This window comes from Schistocerca nitens, chromosome 5, assembly GCF_023898315.1.
Source record: "Schistocerca nitens isolate TAMUIC-IGC-003100 chromosome 5, iqSchNite1.1, whole genome shotgun sequence".
NCBI lineage: Eukaryota > Metazoa > Arthropoda > Insecta > Orthoptera > Acrididae > Schistocerca > Schistocerca nitens.
Window position 1 is genome coordinate 728,257,151 of NC_064618.1, and position 21,167 is coordinate 728,278,317.

General features: G+C 39.4%; 1 protein-coding gene across 2 annotated transcripts in view; it reads right to left on the minus strand.

The window, feature by feature from the left end:
- Positions 1-21,167, minus strand: part of LOC126259962 (DNA mismatch repair protein Mlh3-like) — a 169,167-nt gene that overhangs the window by 14,086 nt on the left and 133,914 nt on the right. For both annotated transcript variants that reach the window (XM_049957073.1, XM_049957074.1), the window contains 3 exons: positions 10,223-10,355; positions 9,933-10,141; positions 1,893-2,034 (listed from right to left, as the gene is read on the minus strand). In XM_049957073.1, coding sequence (XP_049813030.1) covers positions 1,893-2,034; positions 9,933-10,141; positions 10,223-10,355 — 484 coding nt within the window. The remainder of the gene's footprint in view (positions 1-1,892; positions 2,035-9,932; positions 10,142-10,222; positions 10,356-21,167) is intronic.

Below are 21,167 nucleotides of genomic sequence, written 5' to 3' on the forward strand. Positions count from 1 at the left end.
ATTTTCAGCATCTTGCGTTATCTCAAAATTCACCATAGTTCTGTTTTGCTTAACATCTGTTGGGGCTTCAGAGAATGGTGTATCAGATCTCACTAAACATCCTCATCTACTTAACAATGAATGCCACATGGGGCACAGCGCCATTGGCCAGAACACAAGACTAACAGTATCATTTCACACTAGAAGGATGACAACAAACTTTAGGCAGAGTGACCAAGCGTCATAGCAGTACAAATATTGAAACAATACAATTTTCATTGCTTGATTTCAAAACAGCCTACATTCATCTTTTTCTACCATAACCTCATCCAACTGGTTATTAATAAAATATGGAAATTCCATTTAGGTATTTATTTTATTCTATATTTTGCCTAACACAAACAAAGGGAACCAACTGCCACCAAGACTTTATAATCATATCCCATGGCTCCATCTGCAATGACTTCAAAGTATAGTGTCTATGATGTCTATGCATAATTACAGTGTGTGAGCAATACAATACTTTGCCTGAAAATACAGTCGCTTTATATAACTGCAAGTTTCCTACTCACATAATGTGCTATTCTGGGCTGGCAAAAAGTTCAATAATCAGTTCAATACGAAGCCCAAAGTCTACCAATAATCTCAAAATATACTTTTTTTTTATTAATTTGGCATCATAGCCACACAGGTAACCAGCAAGTAACAGGTCAAAACTCAGTCAACACCAATGGTAGACATTTAATAGTAGCCTGCAGAAGACATATCTTCCCTGTACATTGTCCAGCCAATGTACTAAATTTCCACTATGGAAAGTGTTACCAAATGTACTGAGACAAGATCATTGTTTGGTTTTAAATGTCTAACAATGCCTGTGTTTGCAAACTAAATAAAAGAAGTTAAAGACCAATTTTATGCAAACAACTGTTCTTTTTAATGCCCAAGCATGTTTAGCACCTCTATGTCATAACACTTCTGTGGCATCACCAGATGAGCAAGCGGATGAGGACACATTTTTCGCATCTGAGCAGGCAGATGAGGACATATTTTACAAAAATAACTTTGGGGATGCCAACTTATACAATAATGTAAAGAAGCTCCCATAAAACCTAACATTCATAAAATAAGAACTGAGTAAAATTAACCACCGATGATGGGATAAGGGTGCTGAAACAAGTTTGGCCATTTAAAATAACAGTTGTTTGCATACTATGTATATCTAAACTCCCATAATTTTGTATGGAGACAGTGTCATTTCCATGTCCCATAATGAAAATGAGCACTAACTTGTGTATGTTCTGACTAGTGCAGTTTTAGATAAAGCCAGTGACACCCACAACCATAACTGCTGCCTGCCATTACATATGTCAATCACATCATACAAAGTGACAGGTAACTGATATCAGTCTTTCCTGAACAAGGATCTTCCATGAAATAGTAACACTTTCAAACTGCCTTTTTCATTTTTACACCTTTGTGATCAACAAAAGATCTCTTGTGATGTGTGTGTTGAGATTACTGTCAAGATAAATTTCTCCAGAGAAACAGGCTGCATGTCATATATCCTTGTGTCTGCAATGGGGTCCAGTCACTGACTCATCATAGCTGTTGCTACCGCAGTAAGCTCAAATTTCCATATTTTCATCATGCTGCACTCTCCATAACAGCCAGATAAATGCAGTGAGTGTATCAATTTTTAGATACAGTGTTGTTATATGTTATTGATCTGATATCTCAATAAAGACTTTCTTCAGTCTTCATAACTGTTGCTTCGTTCTTTTGGCTTCTTGCACATATGATCAGTTTTGTTCTCTATTAACAGAGTTTCTTAATGACTTCATGAAATCAAGTAAACAGTCTGTGGCAATTTCACTCTACAGTATACAAAACCATTTTTCAGATACTTAACTTACCTCGGCAAGCTTCATAATTTATTATTTCTTGTAGAACACCAGGTATTCCAAAGCAAGTTCCATGTGTCTCAAACAATACTTCTGCATGGTCACTGATCAAACACTTAAGAAATCGTTCTATTGATGAAGATTTTCTAGAATTCTGAAATTGCAGACAAAATAAATTCATTAATTTTATAGTAATTTACAGTCTTCTAATCAATTATAGTAACACAGACTGTTGTGACAGTGCCACGACATTTACAGTGCCGCCACGACAGTACGAGCAAACGGCGATAGAGGCGCTCCGCAACTCGGCTGAGCGCGGGAGCGCCACCTAGCTACGAACGGCGCCAGCCGCACGTCACGGCACGGCAGTCAAATAAGAGATACTGAGTTGTTATCATGTAACCATCTATTGTTTCTAAGTGAGTGTGTTTGAATATCCACGAAATTATTGGTGATTAAAGGTTATAACACTTTTTGGCGACGAGGATGGGATATTTTCACTGCGTTGTGGATTTGTGTGTTCGTGACGGGGCAGACATGGAACAGCTTATGCAAGCGCTCATTGAACAACAAACACAGCTGACGGCTGCTATTCAGGCGTTGTCGACGTTGCTTACTCATCGTCTGTCTTCCTCTTCTCCGCCTCCATTCCCTCCTTACGACGAGGCCGCTGAAGACTGGGAGGATTATGAGAAGCGTTTGCGGCAACACTTCTTGGCTTTCGGCGTTGTCGACGCTCCTATGTGTAAGTCGTTATTTCTATCTTGGATTTCCCCATGGATCTATCAGCTGCTATCTCAGTTAGCCCCTCTGCGGGAACCTGCCTCTCTGTCCTTCCAAGAAATGTGTGACTTATTGTCTAACTATTACCGAAAAAACACCCACGTCGTTGCCACCCGCGTGGCGTTCTACCGGTGTCGTAAACAGCCCCATCAATCTTACCGGGCTTGGGCGGCGGAACTACACAGTCTGAGTAGGAAATGTCAGTTTGTCACGGACACTCATCATGAGTCTTATGCTGATTCAATGATTAGGGATTCTATTCTATGGCTTGCTCCTGATAAAGAAGTTTGGCAACGTGCTCTACAACTGCCAAACCCGTCGTTGTCAGAAGTTCTAAGCATCGCTCAATCCTTTGAAGTGTCTCACGCTGCTGGCGCGCAAATAGACGTGTGGTGTGATGTAGGCGCTGTACAGTCAACTTTCGACACGGACAATTTGCCTGTTTCACAGGAGAACGAAGATGTGGCGGCGGTTCACTCGCGTAAACAACGCTGCGTTGGGCCGCAACGCTCGCAGCGAAAACAGCAACCACAGAAGCGGGTTCGTTCCGCACTTCCTTCTTGTCCACATTGTTTCGTACAGCATGACAGGGCCGCGTGTCCAAAACGTTGGGCCACGTGTAATTCCTGTAGGAAAAAAGGCCACATTGCTTCTGTGTGTCAGTCCCCTAAAGTTCCTGTCAACGAGGACGAGGCATCGGACATGGATGTTAACTGTGTGCTTTCTCAAACAAATAAGTTGTTTGTTACTGTTCATGTTCTGGATAAAGACATTCGCATGCAAGTGGACACTGGCTCTGTGGTAACTCTCATTAATTCTCGCACGTATTTGGAGCTGGGCTCCCCTCCCTTGTCTCCAGTTACGCGAAATCTGAGAACTTATAATAAACAGAAAATTCCTATCATTGGCCAGTTTGATGCTTCCACTGCCTACAAGTCTGTTGTTAGGCCCCTCACGTTTTATGTGGTGGATCATGCGGGCACTGAAAACCTGTTCGGTTATGATGCTTTCCAGTTGTTCCGGTTCTCCATTGATGATGATGTGGATATTCCGTATCACCAGCTGGATGGATTGTGTTCTGAATTTTCGTCCGTGTTCTCTGCTGGTCTGGGAAGTGCCAAGGATTTTGAAGCCCACTTTACTCTTAAACCTACAGCTCGCCCTAAGTTTTTCCGGGCACGCCCTATTCCGGTGGCGTTGCGTGCACCTGTCAAGGCTGAGATAGACAGGTTAACAGCTTCAGGGATTCTCCTTCCTGTTACCTCCAGAAACCCATCGTGGTGGTTTCTAAACCAAACGGGAGTCTGCGATTGTGTGGTGATTTTAAAGCTACTGTCAACGCTCAGAGCCTCATTGACACTTATCCTCTTCCCCGTCCTGAGGAGTTATTTACCATGCTCGCTGGGGGCCAGTTCTTTTTCAAACTTGACTTATCGGAGGCATACCATCAGTTGCCGTTGGATGCTTCTTCCAATGAATTTCTTGTCATCAACACTCCTTGTGGGTTGTATCAGTACCAGCAGTTACCATTTGGCGTCGCTTGTGCGCCGGCCATTTTTCAGCGGTTTTTGGAACAGCTCACGGCTTCCGTTCCCGGCTGCATAAACTATCTGGATGACATTGTTGCCACGGGGGACTCCACTGAGGAGCACCTTTGCAATTTGCGTTCCCTGTTTCGGGTTTTGCATTCGGCTGGGTTGAGGTGCAATCTGGACAAGTCACAGTTCTGACTAAGTTTCTCCTTAATACTTATGGTTCCTAAAAGTGAGAGTGAAACTACATTATCAATGGGCTCCTTTGATGTTTCATGCATTTAATTTTTTTCTTCACTGTGTTTATATTTCTAAAATCATCTTTCGTCCACATTACATCCTGCTAAACAGCGAATGCAGGAAGCAGAACAGTGCATTTTTTTACTTCACAGTCGCAACTTCTCCATTGGTACCATTCAGAATTAAAGCTATGAATATGTTTCTTCTTGTTGCTTTTGCCTGGCTGAGAATATTAGGTGTTGAATGACCTTGTCTCTTAACTGTAACTTTCTCATGCAGAGACAGCTATGAAAACACAAGCTGTTGACGTTTACTTACAGCTTATTTTTTTTTTTTTTTTTTTTTTTTTTGGGGGGGGGGGGGGGGAATGCAAGTTCTGGTTAAAATTTCCTGTGAAATAAAAGAACTACAAAAATGAATGAAATATAACATTTGGAAGAAGGATAATAATCTAATTCTACACCATCACATTCAAGAATGTGGTACATGGTTTATATGCGCTGCAGTCAAACACCACACTGCTGGAACTGTGAAGCGCACTGTTCCACACAAAGACTAGTAAATATTTTACATAATCTAGGGGATGGCCACTGATATTAAGCTTAAGAATTATGTATTATACTTGTAAAAAGAAAAAAATTAAAGAAAATGGGATTAATTATATTAAACACTAGTCCTTTTATTTTCATTTGTTTTCCAAGGAAATTCCAGATCACTCAAGAACATTTTGGAAAATAGTAGAAATGAACATTCAAAAACCTTAGAAATGATAGTATGCCACACTTAAGAGTACCCCCGAATGCTCAAAAATACTCTCCAGTACTCTTAAATCCACTGATGTATTCAGTAATACCCAATTTGAAATAAAATACTATGCCAATCACTTCTTTATAGAACACCAAGAACGTTCCAAAACATTTGAGAATGCTAAAAAAAAAGCCAGGAACTTTCTAGAACATTTTAAAATATAGAGCATTCGAGAATATGTTAAAACATTCCAAAACATTCATTAACATCAAAAAATATTCATAATACCTTGACAACATAAAAATATTGAACTTTTTCCCTTAAAATATACGTTGATGAGAAACTACATCACTACAATCAACATTTAAAAACCACAAATTATAAAGCTACACTAAACCAGCATATTCTCAATACAGCTGCAAAATTTTTTGCTTTGTTTTCATTATATTTCATACTTAACTAACTTATTCTGTCATAACTCTTGCTAATGAACCACATTTGTTCATCTTGTTATTTGGTAGGTAGGTAAATAAATTCTTTGGGTTCCTCATACCTAGGGCAAACGGCACGTAACTACTGACTATGAGAAAAGCATGATTTTTTTTCAAATTACAAGGTGTACAACTTTGTTTCCGCCATTTGCTGATAGGTGGTGACAACGGTAAGTAGCGGTCGAGAGAGACAGATCACAGACATCAGGCAGCTAGTTTGGACCTTGGTCAATATAACCTCATTCAAACATTAGTCGATTTGTGCCTGCATCATAAAGTTGTTCTTGATTGAAAATGTCAGTTTACGAGCCTAATTCTCATCATTTGCGGGAGGTGTTACTGTTTTGTTTCAGTATGAAGTAAACAGCAGCTGAGTCTCATCGAATGCTCTCAAGTATGTATGGTAAGGACGCTGTTAGTGAAATAACGTTTTGTGAGTGGTTTCAATGCTTCAAGAACGGTGATTTTAACATCGTAGACCGACATAGTGGTGGAAGAGAGAATGTTTTCAAAGATACAGAACTGGAGACATTGCTGAGTGAAGACTAACGTCAAACTCAAGAAGAATTGGCATGATTAGTGAGAGTGACACAGCAAGCCATTTCAAAAGTCTCAAGGCTATGGGCATGATTCAGAAAGAAGGAAATTGGGTCCTGTGTGAGCTGAAACCAAGAGACATTGAACGGCATTTGTGTGTTTGTGAACAGTTGCTTCAGATCCAAAAACGGAAGGGATTTCTGCATTGCATGGTGACCAGGGATGAAAAATGGGTTCATTACGATAACCCTAAATGCAAAAAATCATGGGGATATCCCGGCCATGCTTCCACGTCAACGGCCAAGATCATGCTCTGCATTTGGTGGGATCAGCTCGGCATCGTGTACTATAAGGTGTTAAAACCAAGTGAAACAATCACAGGTGCTCATTATTGAACACAGTTAATGTGTTTGGGCTGAGCATTAAAAGACAAATGGCCGCAATACAGTGAGAGGCATGATAAAGTGATTTTGCAGCACGACAACGCTCGACCTCACGTTGCAAAAGAGGTCAAAACATACTTGGAAACATTAAAATGGGAAGACCTACCCCACCCACCATATTCTCCAGACATTGCTCCCTCTGTCTATCACCTGTTTAGATCAATGGCGCATGGCCTGGCTTACCAACACTTGCGATCTCATGCAGAAGTCACAGATTGGATTGATTCATGGATCGCTTCAAAAGATGAATGATTTCTTCGACGTGGGATTCTTACACTGCTGGAAGATGGGAGAAAGTAGTGGCCAGCGATGGAAGAACTTTGAATGATACATGTGTAACCAATTTGTTTCATTAAAGCCTCAAATGTTGGGGAGAAAATCGCAGAAGCAAAGTTGTACACCTTGTAATATAAAATCTTAATGTTTGTCCTTGTGCCTTATTTGCAGTGATACTGAATGCTGCTGGAAATCATTCTTCTGAACTGAAATGACGGCACAGTAGATATAAGCGGAATAATTGGACAAAATGCTGTTTTTCCTTTATATATTCCTGATATTATTTTTGCTTCAGTTATATTGTTTGTGAACTGCTCACAGCCATTTCTTATTTTGAATTTTTTAATTGATATCATCAACTACTTAATTTCTTACCACTAAAATGACTCTCATGAATAACCATCTCGTGTAATTTAGAACAATGTTCAGAAAAACCTTTATCTATTAATTCATTGGGGCTGCTGACAATGTTACATAAATCATTTGTAAGTTCAATTTGGCTAGTTAAACAATCAACTGTTTGAGTGTCCTCACCAATTTGTAGTAGTCTTCCGACAAAATTCTCTGCTTCTCCATAACTGTATAGGTGAACTCTTTATTTGTACTTAATTGTATATTCCTCAAACAATGCAAAAAAAATAATAATAATAATAATAATAATAATTTCTTCAAACATGTGTTGCTTTCATCTGCTGGATCTGATTTTGAAACAGCTGGAAGCATTTGCCAAACATGCCCAGAATGTGTAAGTAGTGCACCTCCCATTAATTGCAGATCACCTTGAAGATCTGGATTATTCTCAAATCTCCTGGAAGATCCTATAACATTTTGGAACATTCTGCAGCATTCCCCAACATTCTATAAGTAACATTCTGGCCAGTCCCGACCACCCTGAGACTCAATTCCAAGCTGCTTCCCCTCTTTTGACACCCATATCTTTGAATCCAACCCCTGCACTTCCAAACCAAACCTGCTTCAAGGATGGAGTAATGCCATGCCATATAATCCCCATGGAGCTGCAGGAAAGTGTGACGGAGTTATAACAGTATGCACAGACAAACCACACTTACATTTTTTTTTTTTTTATGTTGTCATGAATAAATGCCCCTTTAGACACCCATACCTCCATAACTAACCCATGCAGTTCCAAACAAAACCTTCTTCGTGTATGGGGGATGGGGGGTTACTACACAATATAAACCCCCTGGGGCAGTGAAATTTTTTCCCGAACTTTTGGCGGCATGCAAAGGCACACCACACTTACATTTATTATATATACACATTGGTTAATGTCAAGTGGAACTAGGGGATGCCGCAGGTCAACAGTGCCTATATACGAGCTAACACTGAGGAGAATAGTTTCTAGACTTACTCCTTTTGAAGTTTCTCTCTTAAAATAATGGTTTGGTTTCCATGATTTTCAAAAATAACAGTACATAACCAATTCAAAAGCACAAACATTTTCAATGGTGAACAATCATTATACAAGCAAAAACAAATGTTAAGACACCATATGCCAATGTCACGACAGTCCAGCATATGAAATGAAATGCCTTAAGGAAAAAAGATACATTTGAAAAGTTACTGTCATATGAATAAGAACATTGCATTTAAATTGCACATTATTCATTAAACCCCTTGATAAATTGTCTAACAATTGTTATTGAGCAAAATCCTTTAAAGTTGCCTGTACCACCAATGTTGCACTGCTTCTCTTTTAATGACGTTTGAGACAGTCAGACAAAGAAAGAGCATATTTGAAAATCACACAAACAGAAAAACAACAGTTTCAGTGAAATTACTACTTGCTGCTTTCTTACCTTACTTGATCCTTAATTCCCTCTCCTTCTCTGTTGAAGAAGATTATGATTTATGGTTTCTTTGTCAGCAAGATCATTTGAGATGGAGGACAAGGTTGGATTGGAGAAGGGTGGGGAAGCAACTATGTGGAGTCCTTTCCAAAGGAACCATCCTGACATTTTATCAAAATCAGTTAAGGAAATGATGAAAAACCATGATCTGGAGGTCCTGATGGGGGAATGAACTACTGCTGAATGTGAATCTAGAGTCTTAATTCTCTATTCAATCAAATCTTTCTGACAAATCAAAACTGTGTGCCAGTAGCTCTCTCCTATCTTCTAAATTTCACACAAACTCTCCTGCATGCCTTGCTGGAATAGCAACCCTGAAATAAAGTATGATGCAGAGAAACAGCTTAGCCACAGCTTGGGAGATCATTTACAGAATGAAATGTACACTCTGCAGCACAGTGCAAATGTTTTGAAACTTCCTTGTAGATTAAACCTGAGATACTGGTGGAAGTAAAGTTGTAAGGGCAGGTCATCAGTTGTACCTGGACAGCCCAGTCAGTAAGTGCCTTTCCGATAAAAGGCATGGTTCTCAGTTCGAGTTTTAATCTGCTCAAAACAGCACAATATTTGCAGCAGAATGAAAATTTTATTCTGGAAACAATATCCACTATATCCTTTCTTCCAGGTCTACTATTTTATGGCACAGAGGTGAGCTTCTGTAAAGTCTGGAAGGTGGGAGACAGGTAATGATGGAAGATAAAACTATGGAACAACGTCATGAGTCATGCCTGAATAGTTCAGTTGGCAAGACCATTGACCATGAAGTCTCAGCCTGGCACACAGTTTTAATCTGCCAAACATTTCAAAACAGTGCACATTCACAACAATCAATCTTCAATCTTTCCTACACCTTTTGCTGCCCACTCTCTTTTACAACCCCCCCCCCCCCCCCTCTCTCTGCTCTCTCTCTCTCTCTCTCTCTCTCTCTCTCTTCCACCCACCCACCCACACACGATGGGAGGGAGGGAGAGGGGGAGAGGGAGGGGGAGGGGGAGGGGGAGAGAGAGAGAGAGAGAGAGAGAGAGAGAGAGAGAGACAGAGAGAGAGAGAGAGAGAGAGAGAGCACATGCACTTGTGTCTTTTTCTCTCTATCATTTCATCTTGTTCAGAATGAATACTGATTAAAACTTACCTCTCTTATTTCTCTGTTATACAGACAAGTGGGCACCTTCTTCACACTGACACAGTTATCATTAAGTACCTCATAAGATATGCCAAGTCGCCTAAACTCTTCTTCAAAGTTTTTCATAATTCGACAGTCCTTGCTGTTTAAAGAAAGCACAATTTCAGATTTCAATTCTGTTGCTTTAAATGTATGCTTTCTATCTTCTTCCATGTATTCTGTGACAACATAAACACAAATTCAGAGGCTAGAATGAAAACAAGAAAGTCTAGTATTCGTTTATATTATAATCATTTTACCTTTCATTAATGTTTCCAGTCTTATCCTCTCATGTACTGCATGCTGATCAAAAGCTCCTATTACATGAGGTACTTTGTCTTCCACAAAACTACAATATACGATAATAAATTTTTTGTCACATTGTCCTACAACCTAAAAAAAAAGGAAGAGCTAAGATACATTGCTGATGAAACATTATGAAGTAACAAAAATGGTATCAAAACAGTACACTTATTTGGAACTTACATTCAACTGAACATTTAAAAAGGACAAGAAGTAGTACTGTATCTGTGACAATTTTTGGTGTAAATTAATTCTTTTGCAGAGAGAACAGGGAAGGGTGGGTGAGACTCACAAGGGGATGATAATCATCATTTACTAGTAAGTCTTGAAGCTTCAGAAGAAAGTAACAGTGGCTATACTGGCTCCAAAATGCTGAAACTGCTGTACTGCTCCTTCTAAAACATAAAATTCAACCATCTGACAAAAAGTGGACTACAAACTCATTGGTACAAAATACACTGACAGAAACGGAAGGGGCTACACCATGATGCACCAGTTCAATATTTAACAAACTTTGTGGGGTGTTCATCACTGGGGTATTAAATGATTAAACTTTTCTCCCATTCAGAACTGATGTTCATCATGAACATTGCTGGTTGGAGGTTGGTATAAAGTACATGTCTTCCCATCACATCCCAGGCATGATCTGTGGAAGACAAATCCAGGGCCAGCCAGACCAGTCACACATCCGTAATTTGTCATTTGGTACCTGAGTCATGAAGGCTATGAAACAGGCTTAACCAGTTTTGACACATACTAGTAAGCATTCATCCTCCCTTCAACTAGTAATAAATCAGTCCTGTCATCATATCAAATGGCTTTCCATATCATGATTCGAGAAGCTGGAAAGGTTTGGGTCTCGAGAATCATTGCTTCCCGTAACCTTTTACTGTAACATTTATGGCGTCAATCCAACTGCCACAAACAAGAACAAGATTCACTGTTGAATACCATAGTTGGCTGTGGCTCTACAACATGCAAGTTTCTGTTGTCTCTGGTGAGATGTCAGCAATAAACAATGCATGGCAACTCTATGCCTCAACTGGGGTGTAACATATCATCTTAGAGAAAATGACCATCATATTTAATAATTCTTTTTTTTTTAATAGTAAAGTTTCAGACAGTATATTGTGAGGGAAATGTTCTATTATCACGTGCAAGTAATGTGGGGTTCATGGGTGCAGCATATCTGCAAGACAGGATGACAAGTTTAGCGTCTCCACCTGCTATGGACCACTTATTCTTAAACATCGTGGCTTAGAGGCGTTTTGCGGCCATGGAAGAATGGCACTTACAATAAAAATAGTGATGGAAAGAAAGCCAATGTGCACTCGGTATGTCTGCTGGGGGACCTCGTCCGAGATGTGGAGGCAGCCTTACCTGTGGCTATCGAGCATGCAGGGTGCAGTCATCTGCATGTTGTCACTAACGTTGGCACCAACAACGGCTGTTGCATGGTTTCTGAGGCGATCCTCAGTTTGTACATGCTGCTGGTGGAGGTGGTGAAGACTGCTCGTCTCGTGCACGGGTACAAGCAGAGCTCGCATTTTGCAGCATCGTTCCCAGAGTTGATCAGGGTCCTTTGATTTGGAGCCAAGTGGAAGGTCTCAACCAAAGGCTTCCTAAACTCTGACAGTCTTGGCTGCAGTTTATAGACTTGTGTTATCATGTGGGGTTTTGTATGACTTCCCTTCATAGGTCAGGGGTGCACTACACAAAGGTAGCAGCTACTCGGGTAGCAGAGTACTTGTGGAATGCCCATGAGGGTTTTTTAGGCTAGGCAGTAGTTTGAGTAACTCTGATGAACACTTGCCAGTCAGTATGGAGCAATGAAAGTCAAACAGCATTCAAAATGAAGACAATTTGACTGTCACAATTTTATCAGTAAACTGTTGAAGTATTTTTAATAAAGTTCCCGAATTTACTGCCCTCCACAAAAGTTCTTGCACTCAAATTATTCTTAGGACTGAGAGCTGGTTGAAACCCAAACTGGAAAGCTCCAAGTTATTTGGCGAGTCATGTAACATATATCGGAAAGACAGATTAGAGGCCATAGGAAGGGGCGTGTTCATTGCAATTGACAAAAAGATTGTCTCTAGTGAGGCCGAAGTTGAGTGTGACAGTGAAGTCATCTGGTCACGGATAACAGGTGTAGGTGAAACCAAGTTAATTGTTGGGTGTTTTTACCAGTCAACCGATTGTACTGTAACAGTTGTAGAGTCATTCAAAGAAAGTCTATGGTCAATAGCGCATAAATATCCACAGCATGCAGTACTGATTGGAGATGACTTTAAGCTGCCGAGTATAGACTGGGATGTCTATGGATTCATTGTGGGGCATACAGACAGCCAGTCATGCGAAATACTTTTTAACACATTTTCTAAAAATTGTCTGGAGCAGCTAGCTCAACAGCTCACATGCAATGGAAATATTTTAGACCTTGTAGCTACAAATATGCCGGACCTTACTTACAAAGTAAATACAGAAATGGAGATTAGCGATCATGATGTCATTATAGTAACTATGATTATGGAAGTTAATAAATCAGTCAAGAAGACTAAGAGAGTGTTTCTGCTAGACAGAGCAGATAAGTAGTTATTAACATTTCACTTAGACGGTAAATTGGCATCACTTAGTTCCAGTAAGGTGGATGTAGAGGAATTATGGGCAAAGTTTAAGCAGATTGTAAATTGTGGTCTGGAGAGTTGTGTGACTAGGAAGTGTATAAAAGATGGAAAAGGCTCACCATGGTTTAATAACAAAATTTGGTGGATGCTGAGGAAGTAGAGAGGCTGTTGCACTCTTGGTTCAAAAGGGAACACAAAAATGACAACAAGCGGAAGTTAGTAGAGATTCTTGGGTCTGTGAAAAGATCTATGCACAAAGCATACAACAACTACCACTGTCACACATTAGCAAAAGATCTGGCAGAGATCCTGAGAAAATTCTGGTCATGTGCAAAATCACTAAGTGGGTCTAAGGCTTCCATTCAGTCTCTTGTTGACCAGTCTGGTATAGCAGTTGAAGATAGCAAAACGAAAGCTAAAGTTTTATATTTAGTGTTCAACAAATCATTCACAGAGGAAAATTGCACAAACATACTGTCATTTGACCATGAGACAGACTCCTGTATGTACAACATAGTAATAAGCATACCTGGTGTAGAGAAACAACTGGAAGATTTGAAAGCAAATAAATTACCAGGTCTGGATGGAATCCCAGTTTGATTTTACAAAGAATACTCTATGGCTTTGGTCCCTTACCTAGCTTACATTTATCACGAATCTCTCACCCAGCACAAAGTTCCAAGTGACTAGTAAAAAGCCCAGGTGACTCCAGTATGTAAGAAAGATAAAAGAATGGACCAGCAAAATTACAGACCTATATCCCTAACTTTTGTTTACTGCAAAATCCTTGAACATATTCTAAGTTTGAACATAGAAAACTTTCTTGAAACTGAGAACCTTATTTGCACAAATCAGCATTGTTGTAGAAACAATGCTTGTGTGAAACTCAGCTTGCCCCTTTCTCACATGATGTACTGAGAACTATGGATGAAGGGCAATAGGCAGATTCCACATTTCTAGATTTCTGGAAAGCATTTTGACATGGTGCCCCATTGCAGGCTGTTAACAAAGGTACTATCACATGGAAAAGTTCACAGATATATGGGTGGCTCAAAGGCTTTTCAAATAATAGAACCCAATACATTGTCCTCGACAGCGAGTGTTCATCAGAGACAAGGGTATTGTCAGCAGTGCTCCAGGGAAGTGTCATAAGACTACTGCTGTTCTCTGTATACATAAATGATTTGGATGACAGGATTGGCAACAATCTGCAGCTGTTTGCTGATTATGCTGCAGTGTATGGTGAGTTGTCAGAGTTGAGTGACAGTAGGAAGATGCAAGATGACTTAGACAAAATTTCCAGTTGGTGTGATGAATGGAAAAATGATGGTGGAAAAATGTAATTTACTGCAGATGAGTAGAAAGATCAAACCTGTAATGTTCAGATACATTATTACTAGTGCCCTGATTGACAAAATCAAGTCATTCAAATCTCTGGGCATAATGTTGCAAAGCAATATGAAGTGAAATGAGCATGTGAAAACTGTGGTAGGTAAGGTGAATGGTTGACTTCAGATTATTGGGAGAATTTTAGGAAAGAGTGGTTCACCTGTAAAGGAGACTGCATACAGGATGTACGTGTAACCTATTCTTGAGTACTGCTGAGTGTTTGGGACTTGTACCAGGTTGGTTTGAAGTAAGACATTCAAGCAATTCAGAGGTGGGATGCTAGATTTGTTACCAGTAAGTTCGAACAACACGTAAGTGCTACAGAGTTGCTTCAGCAACTCGAATGGGAATTCCTGGAGGAAAGGTGACATTCTTTTTGAGAAACACTACTGAGAAAATTTAGAGAACTGGCATTTGAAGCTGACTGCTGAACAATTCTACTGGTGCCAATATACATTGCACGTAAGGACCACGAAGATAAGACACAAGAAAGTAGGGCTCATACGGAGCATACAGTCAGTCATTTTTCCCTCACTCTATTTGTGAGTGGAATAGGAAAGGAAATACGAGGGTAAATCAATTATTATCCGCAATTTAGTTATATTTTTGTTTGTTTTGGTAGTACTGTCATTTTACATTGATGATGCATGCTTTGTTTATTTATTGTTATATCATTGCAATTTTCAAGCTGCTAGGTTAGTTTCATTATCGCTTCCGTGCTGTCTTTTTGCACCAAAGAAGAGCAACGTTCAGTGATCCATTTTTTATGGTTGGAAGGTATACGTATCAGGGGCCGAATTTCATTGAAGACTTTCGGTACAGTGTAGGAACAGTGTTTTGCCACAACAGAGTGTCTACGAATAGATTGAAAAATTCTGAAATGGTCGCACAAGTGTTACGCACGATGAAGGAGCCGGATGAGTGTTTACTACCACAAATGAAGAAACCATTAAGCATTCACGTGAAATGATTCTCTTAGACAGATGATTAACTATTGACAAAGTGGCACATTGTCTGCAAATTAGTCATAGTTCTGCCTACGGAATCATCCACAACAGACTTGGGTTTCATAAAGTTTGTGCAAGATAGGTCCCAAAACAACTCACACAGTGGCATTAACAAATGCGCTTGGACATCTGCAAAAAATATTTGCATCATTATGGTAATGAAAGGGACAACTTCTTAGACAGGATCATTACTGATGACGAAACATCGATCCATCATTATGAGCCGGAGAGGAAACAGCAGAGTATGGAATGGAAACATCCAAATTCGCCTAGCAAGAAAAAGTTCAAGACCCATCTGTCCACAGGAAAAGTGATGCTTACAGATTTTTGGGACGCACAAGGTCCAGTACTGGAACATTATGGAGAAAGGGGCACAACAATAAACAGTGTACATTACAGTGAGATGCTTACTGCCAGGCTAAAGCCTGCAATTCAAAGCAAATGCCAAGGATTGCTGTCAAAAGGTGTTGTGTTGTTGCACGACAATGCCTGTCTGCATACTGCTGCCCTCATTGCTGAAATGTTCCAGAAACTCGAATTTGAAGTACTGGATCATCCTCCATATAGTCCTGATCTTGCCCCTTCTGACTATCTTTTGTTTGGTCCACTCGAACAGGCATTAAGGGGCCGTCAATTTGCCTCGAGCGAAGCAGTGAAAGAAGCAGTGCATTCCAGGCTCTCAGCTCAATGGAGAACCTTCTTTTACAAGGGCATCAGGAAGCATGTACAACAATGGACCAAGTGCGTTGAAATGCAAGGAGACTATGTTAAAAAATGATGTTCTTGTTAAGTTTCCTATTTGATTACAGTAACATTTTATAACTACTCTGCAGATAATAATTGACTTACTCTTGTAATAAGTAATGGTACAGGTTAGCCTCTGCCGTGTGCTGTATAGTGGCTTGCAGAGTATCTTATGTAGTTGTAGACATCACAGAAGTGAAACAAAAGAAGTTTTTAAATTGTCATTCTCACATTCATTTTCTGATGTCTGATTGTCACATTGTACAGTCTAATCAACCAAGAAAAGACAAGCTATTGTAATACTATTGTATTATAAGTAACTAATGGGAGATATCTGGTGTTTTATGCTGAAGTTTTAATGTATTGGTATATAAAGAAGAAATTTTCTTGGTCAGAACACAAATTTGATACTGATTACAACTTTCTTCCAGCCATTAACACTAAAGACAAAGCACAGGAAAAGAAGTCCACTAAGAACAACAAAAGCACAGTTATTCAGAACTGATTAGCAGGTCCAAATTGTAATTACTTCTTGATGAAGGCAGCCTCAAAAACAATATTATGTACCATTTATTGATCAACTAAACAGACAAAGCACACTCCATTTTAACTCCACAACCCACCTAACAGGAACATTTTAGTGGTAGTTCTGTCCAGATCTCAGCTATTGTCATCAATCTATTTGCTAGAGCCAGTCAAACAATCTTATAATCTTGTCATGGTGTAGTCCCCCATGGAACGATCTGTGCTTATTCTCTTGAGCACACTGTTGTCCTGAGATCTCATTGGCACACATTCTGGAGTCGTTTCACTACTGGCAATTGTTTGTGTGATCTTGCAGCATATATTCCTATGCCTCTCAACCTTTCTTAAATTTCAAAAGATGGCAATAAGCCACATGTGCACATCCTCTGGGTATGCAGTGTTGTGATAGCTAACTTAAAAATTACAATAATATTAGAGACACTGAATATCCACCATGTACTCACAATATTCTTCATCTCTATGAATTACTTTTTTATGTATTGAAACAAGCTCAAATAAGGATAACATTTCAATCAAGATATCCCACAGCCATGGAAATAATGGCTGGGTTTGGTAGAGTTTGGTCAAGCTGTTCCTGGCAAAAGATTTCCCATTTCTGTTAAAGTATGAGACAAAATGCAGCCTGACCCAGTTTTCTCATGTAACTGAGTTCAAGAAATGATAAAGTAACACTGCATATATAAAACATTTAGTAAGGCAAGTAACATGTGGACTCTTAATATATTATGAAGCCCCTCTTTTAAGATCCTTAATATATTGAGAAAAGCATGAGTGCTTAGACCTTAGAACTGAATAAAAAATGGCATACCAATTAATGAAACTTGTGAGTGATGTGGTGTATCATATCAATTGGTAAAGCAAACTGTTTGGAAGTAGTTGGTGTTTGTGCATGAACACTGGTACAGATGGTCATCATACATCTCAAAGGCAGGATGATAATGGCAGTCTTTGTTATGTGCTGTGGTACTTACTGGTTGGGCAGTCACTCCATGCTATGATGTCCCAGCTCAGAGAAGTGGGATGTGCCATTGAGAAAATGGATGTGCCATGACAATGGTGCTTTGTAGAGGACTATCATTAGTAATGTCAGATTGAACTTATGTACCATCAGATTGAACATACCAACATTCCTTGTAAATGTGGTTTTCCATTAGATCATATAGCGTAATAGAAGACATAAAAGAGCTGTTATCAGAAGAAAAACTTCCCATCATTTAGGAAAAAGTTGTGATTTAGTAACTGTTTGCACGTTCAAGCACAAGAGCAGCTGCAGATGTAAAGAAGTCCTCATCAAGTAATAACTAGACCATTTGTCTAACCAGCCATTCAGAGTTTAAGAGTAACAGCATTCATAGTTTGAAAATACACACTATTTCAGACATAGAGAACACTTCACTGATGACACTGAGCACACTGAAACTATCAAGCCCTTTCTTGAGGATAAACTGCAAATACAAAATCATGAGGTGACTAGAGAATTAGTGAACAGAAAACAAATAACTAGATTGAGATAAGTCACAGTTAGTACATTACTCTGACAGCAATATGAGGAAACTGAAGTAACTTAACTACATTAAATTAATTTTTCCCCACAAATCAGATCAAATGTGGCTAAAAATTAGTAAAGTTACTAACTTAGTAAAAAATATGAAAAATTCTGAGTGGAATACAAGAGATGAAATGAGTAAATATAACACCTCTCCTTGTATTTAAGGAGATGAGTGGTCAACAGTCACAAAAACAAGAATATTCTTTTTCAGACTACACAGACACACACTGTTACATTGTCCTTGTGTTGCAGAGAGACAGCTGTGAAGTCTTCTAGTGAGTGGAGTTGAGTAGATGAGACGAAAAAGGATTGAAGGTAGATTTAACATCCCACTGATGATGAGGGCATTGGAGACAGCACACTCTCAGACAGGGTAAACATGGGGAAGAAATTGGTCAGGTCCATTTCAAAGGAATCATTCTCGCATTCACCTTAACTGATTTAGAGAAGCCATAGAAAACCTGAATCAGGATGACCGTACTTGGATCTGGACCCAGCTCCTCCCGAATACATAAACACTGTGAAAACCACTGCACCACATAGCTTGGTTAGACAAACAAGATATTGGTGAGGGGAAAATTGGGATGAGTGGAGAAGGGGTGGACAGTATATGATACCACTTTGTTCTCTGATTTCAGAGAGTGTTTCTCTTTCCACACATTTCCACCATGCGGAATGCTGAGCTGCTACATAAAAGGATACATTTATCCTTAACTGCAGTTGTGATTATTATGTTGCATGTATTGTACACTGCCTGAATGAGGCATGATGACAACAGAGCTATCTACCAGAGATACCCAGACCACAGAAGCTCCCAGTCATCTACACATAAATTCAAGGATATCCAGGCACTAAGAGTGAAGGTCTTATTATTATAATGATTGTAACAAATTAAAAGGCATTCCTTTGTTCACAGTAAAAGTGGTCTATATAAATTTTATTGAGAGTTGGAAGTAAAGGCCAGGCACTGGAATTTGGTGACCTCTCTTTTTTCTTTTTTTTTTTTTCTCTTCCTCAGTCATCAGTGCTCTGACTGGTTTGAGGTGGACCACCACGAAATCCTCTCCTGTGCCAACCATTTCACCACAGAGTAGCACTTGCAACATTCATCTTCGATTATTTGCTGGATGTATCCCACTCTCTGTCTTTCTCTACAGTTTTTATCATTTACTGCTCCCTCTCAGACCTTGGAATTTATTCCTTGATGTCTTAACAGATGTCCTGTCATCCAGTCCCTTCTTCTTGCCAGTGTTTTCTATATATTTCTTTCCTTGCAGATTTTGTGGAGAACCTCTTCATTCCATACCTTATCAGTCTACCTAATTTTCAACTTCTTCTGTAGAAATTCATCTCAAATGCTTCGATTCTCTTCTGTTCCTGTTTTACCACAGTCCACGTCTCACCGCCACACAATGCTATGCTCCAAACATACATTCTCAGAAATTTCTTCCTCAAATCAAGACCTATGTTTGACACTAATAGACTTCTCTTGGCACGGAATACCCTTTTTGGCTAGAGCTAGTCTGCTTTTTATGTTGTCCCCCATCCATCATGGGTTATTTTTATTTTGCTGCCTAAGTACCAGAATTCCTTCGCTTCATCTACTTCTTTACCACCAATCATGATGTTAATTTCCTCACTGTTCTCATTTCTACAACTTCTCATTACTTTCGTCTTCCTTTGATTTACTCTCGGTCTATATTCTATTATCATTAGCCTGTTCATTTCATTCAAGAGATCCTGTAACTTTCTTCACTTTCACTGAGGATAGAAATGTCATCAGTGAATATTAACATTAATAGCCTTACACCTTGAATTGTAATCCCACTCTTGAACCTTTCTTTTATTGCTGTCATTGCTTTTTTGATGTATGGATTGAACAGTAGGGGTGAAGGACTACATCCCTGTCTTACACTCTTTTTAATCTGTGCACTTCAATCTTCATCTTCCAGTCTTATTGTTCCCTCTTGGTTCTTGTACATAATGTACAAGGGTTGACTGAAAAGTAATGCCTCCACCTTCATTACTATTCAACAGTTGGCAGTATTGGTATGCAGCAGGCATTACATCAAAACTCTGTGAACTCTGAAACAATGGCTAACAAGAGTCCAAAAGGAAAAGGGAAATGTTTTCCTACAGCATGACAATGCCAAACCACACACTTCACGTGCCACCACAGCAGAACTTCAGAGACTGAATCTCACCACCACACGGCACCCTCCATACAGTCCAGATTTAGCACCATCTGACTTCCATCTGTTGCCGATAATGAAAAGACGATCTATGGGGACATCATAATGCTTCTGCTGAAGATGTTGAGAGGACTGTGAGACTGTGGTTGCGGAAAAAGAGTGTCAACTTCTTCCGTGACAGCTTCAGAAAACTTGTTCATCATTGACAGAAATGTATCCAATGGGCTAGTGATTATATGGAAACATGAATACCGGTAATTGAAGATCACATTCTAAGGATTATTTTTGCATCTGATTTATTAAAATATTCCCATCCAAACCCAATTAACGAAGGTGGAGGCATTACTTTTCATTCAACCCTCGTATGTTACCTGCCTTTCCCTATAGCTTAACCATATTTTTCTCGGAATTTCAAACATCTTTTACCATTTTCAAAGAGAAATGTTTTTTCTAGGTCAATAAATCCTATGAGCGTGTCTTGATTTTTCTTCAGTCTTGCTTCCATTATCATCGCAACGCCAGAACTGCTTCTCTGGTGCCTTTATCTTTCCTAAAGCCAAACTTATCATGACCTAACAGACCCTCAATTTTCTTTTCCGTTCTTCTTTATCAGCAACATTCTTGCATTTGTCAGCTGGGAATTGTGTGGATGATGTTTCTCCAAAATTCTGCTGCAATATCGCCACTCTTACATATTCTACACAGTAATGTGAATAATCATTTGTTGCCACTTCTCCCAGTGATTTTAGAAATTCAGATTGGGTGTTATCTATTCCTTATGCAGTATTTGATTTGATGTCTTCCAAAGTTCTTCTAAATTCCAATTCTAATATAGGATCCCTTATCTC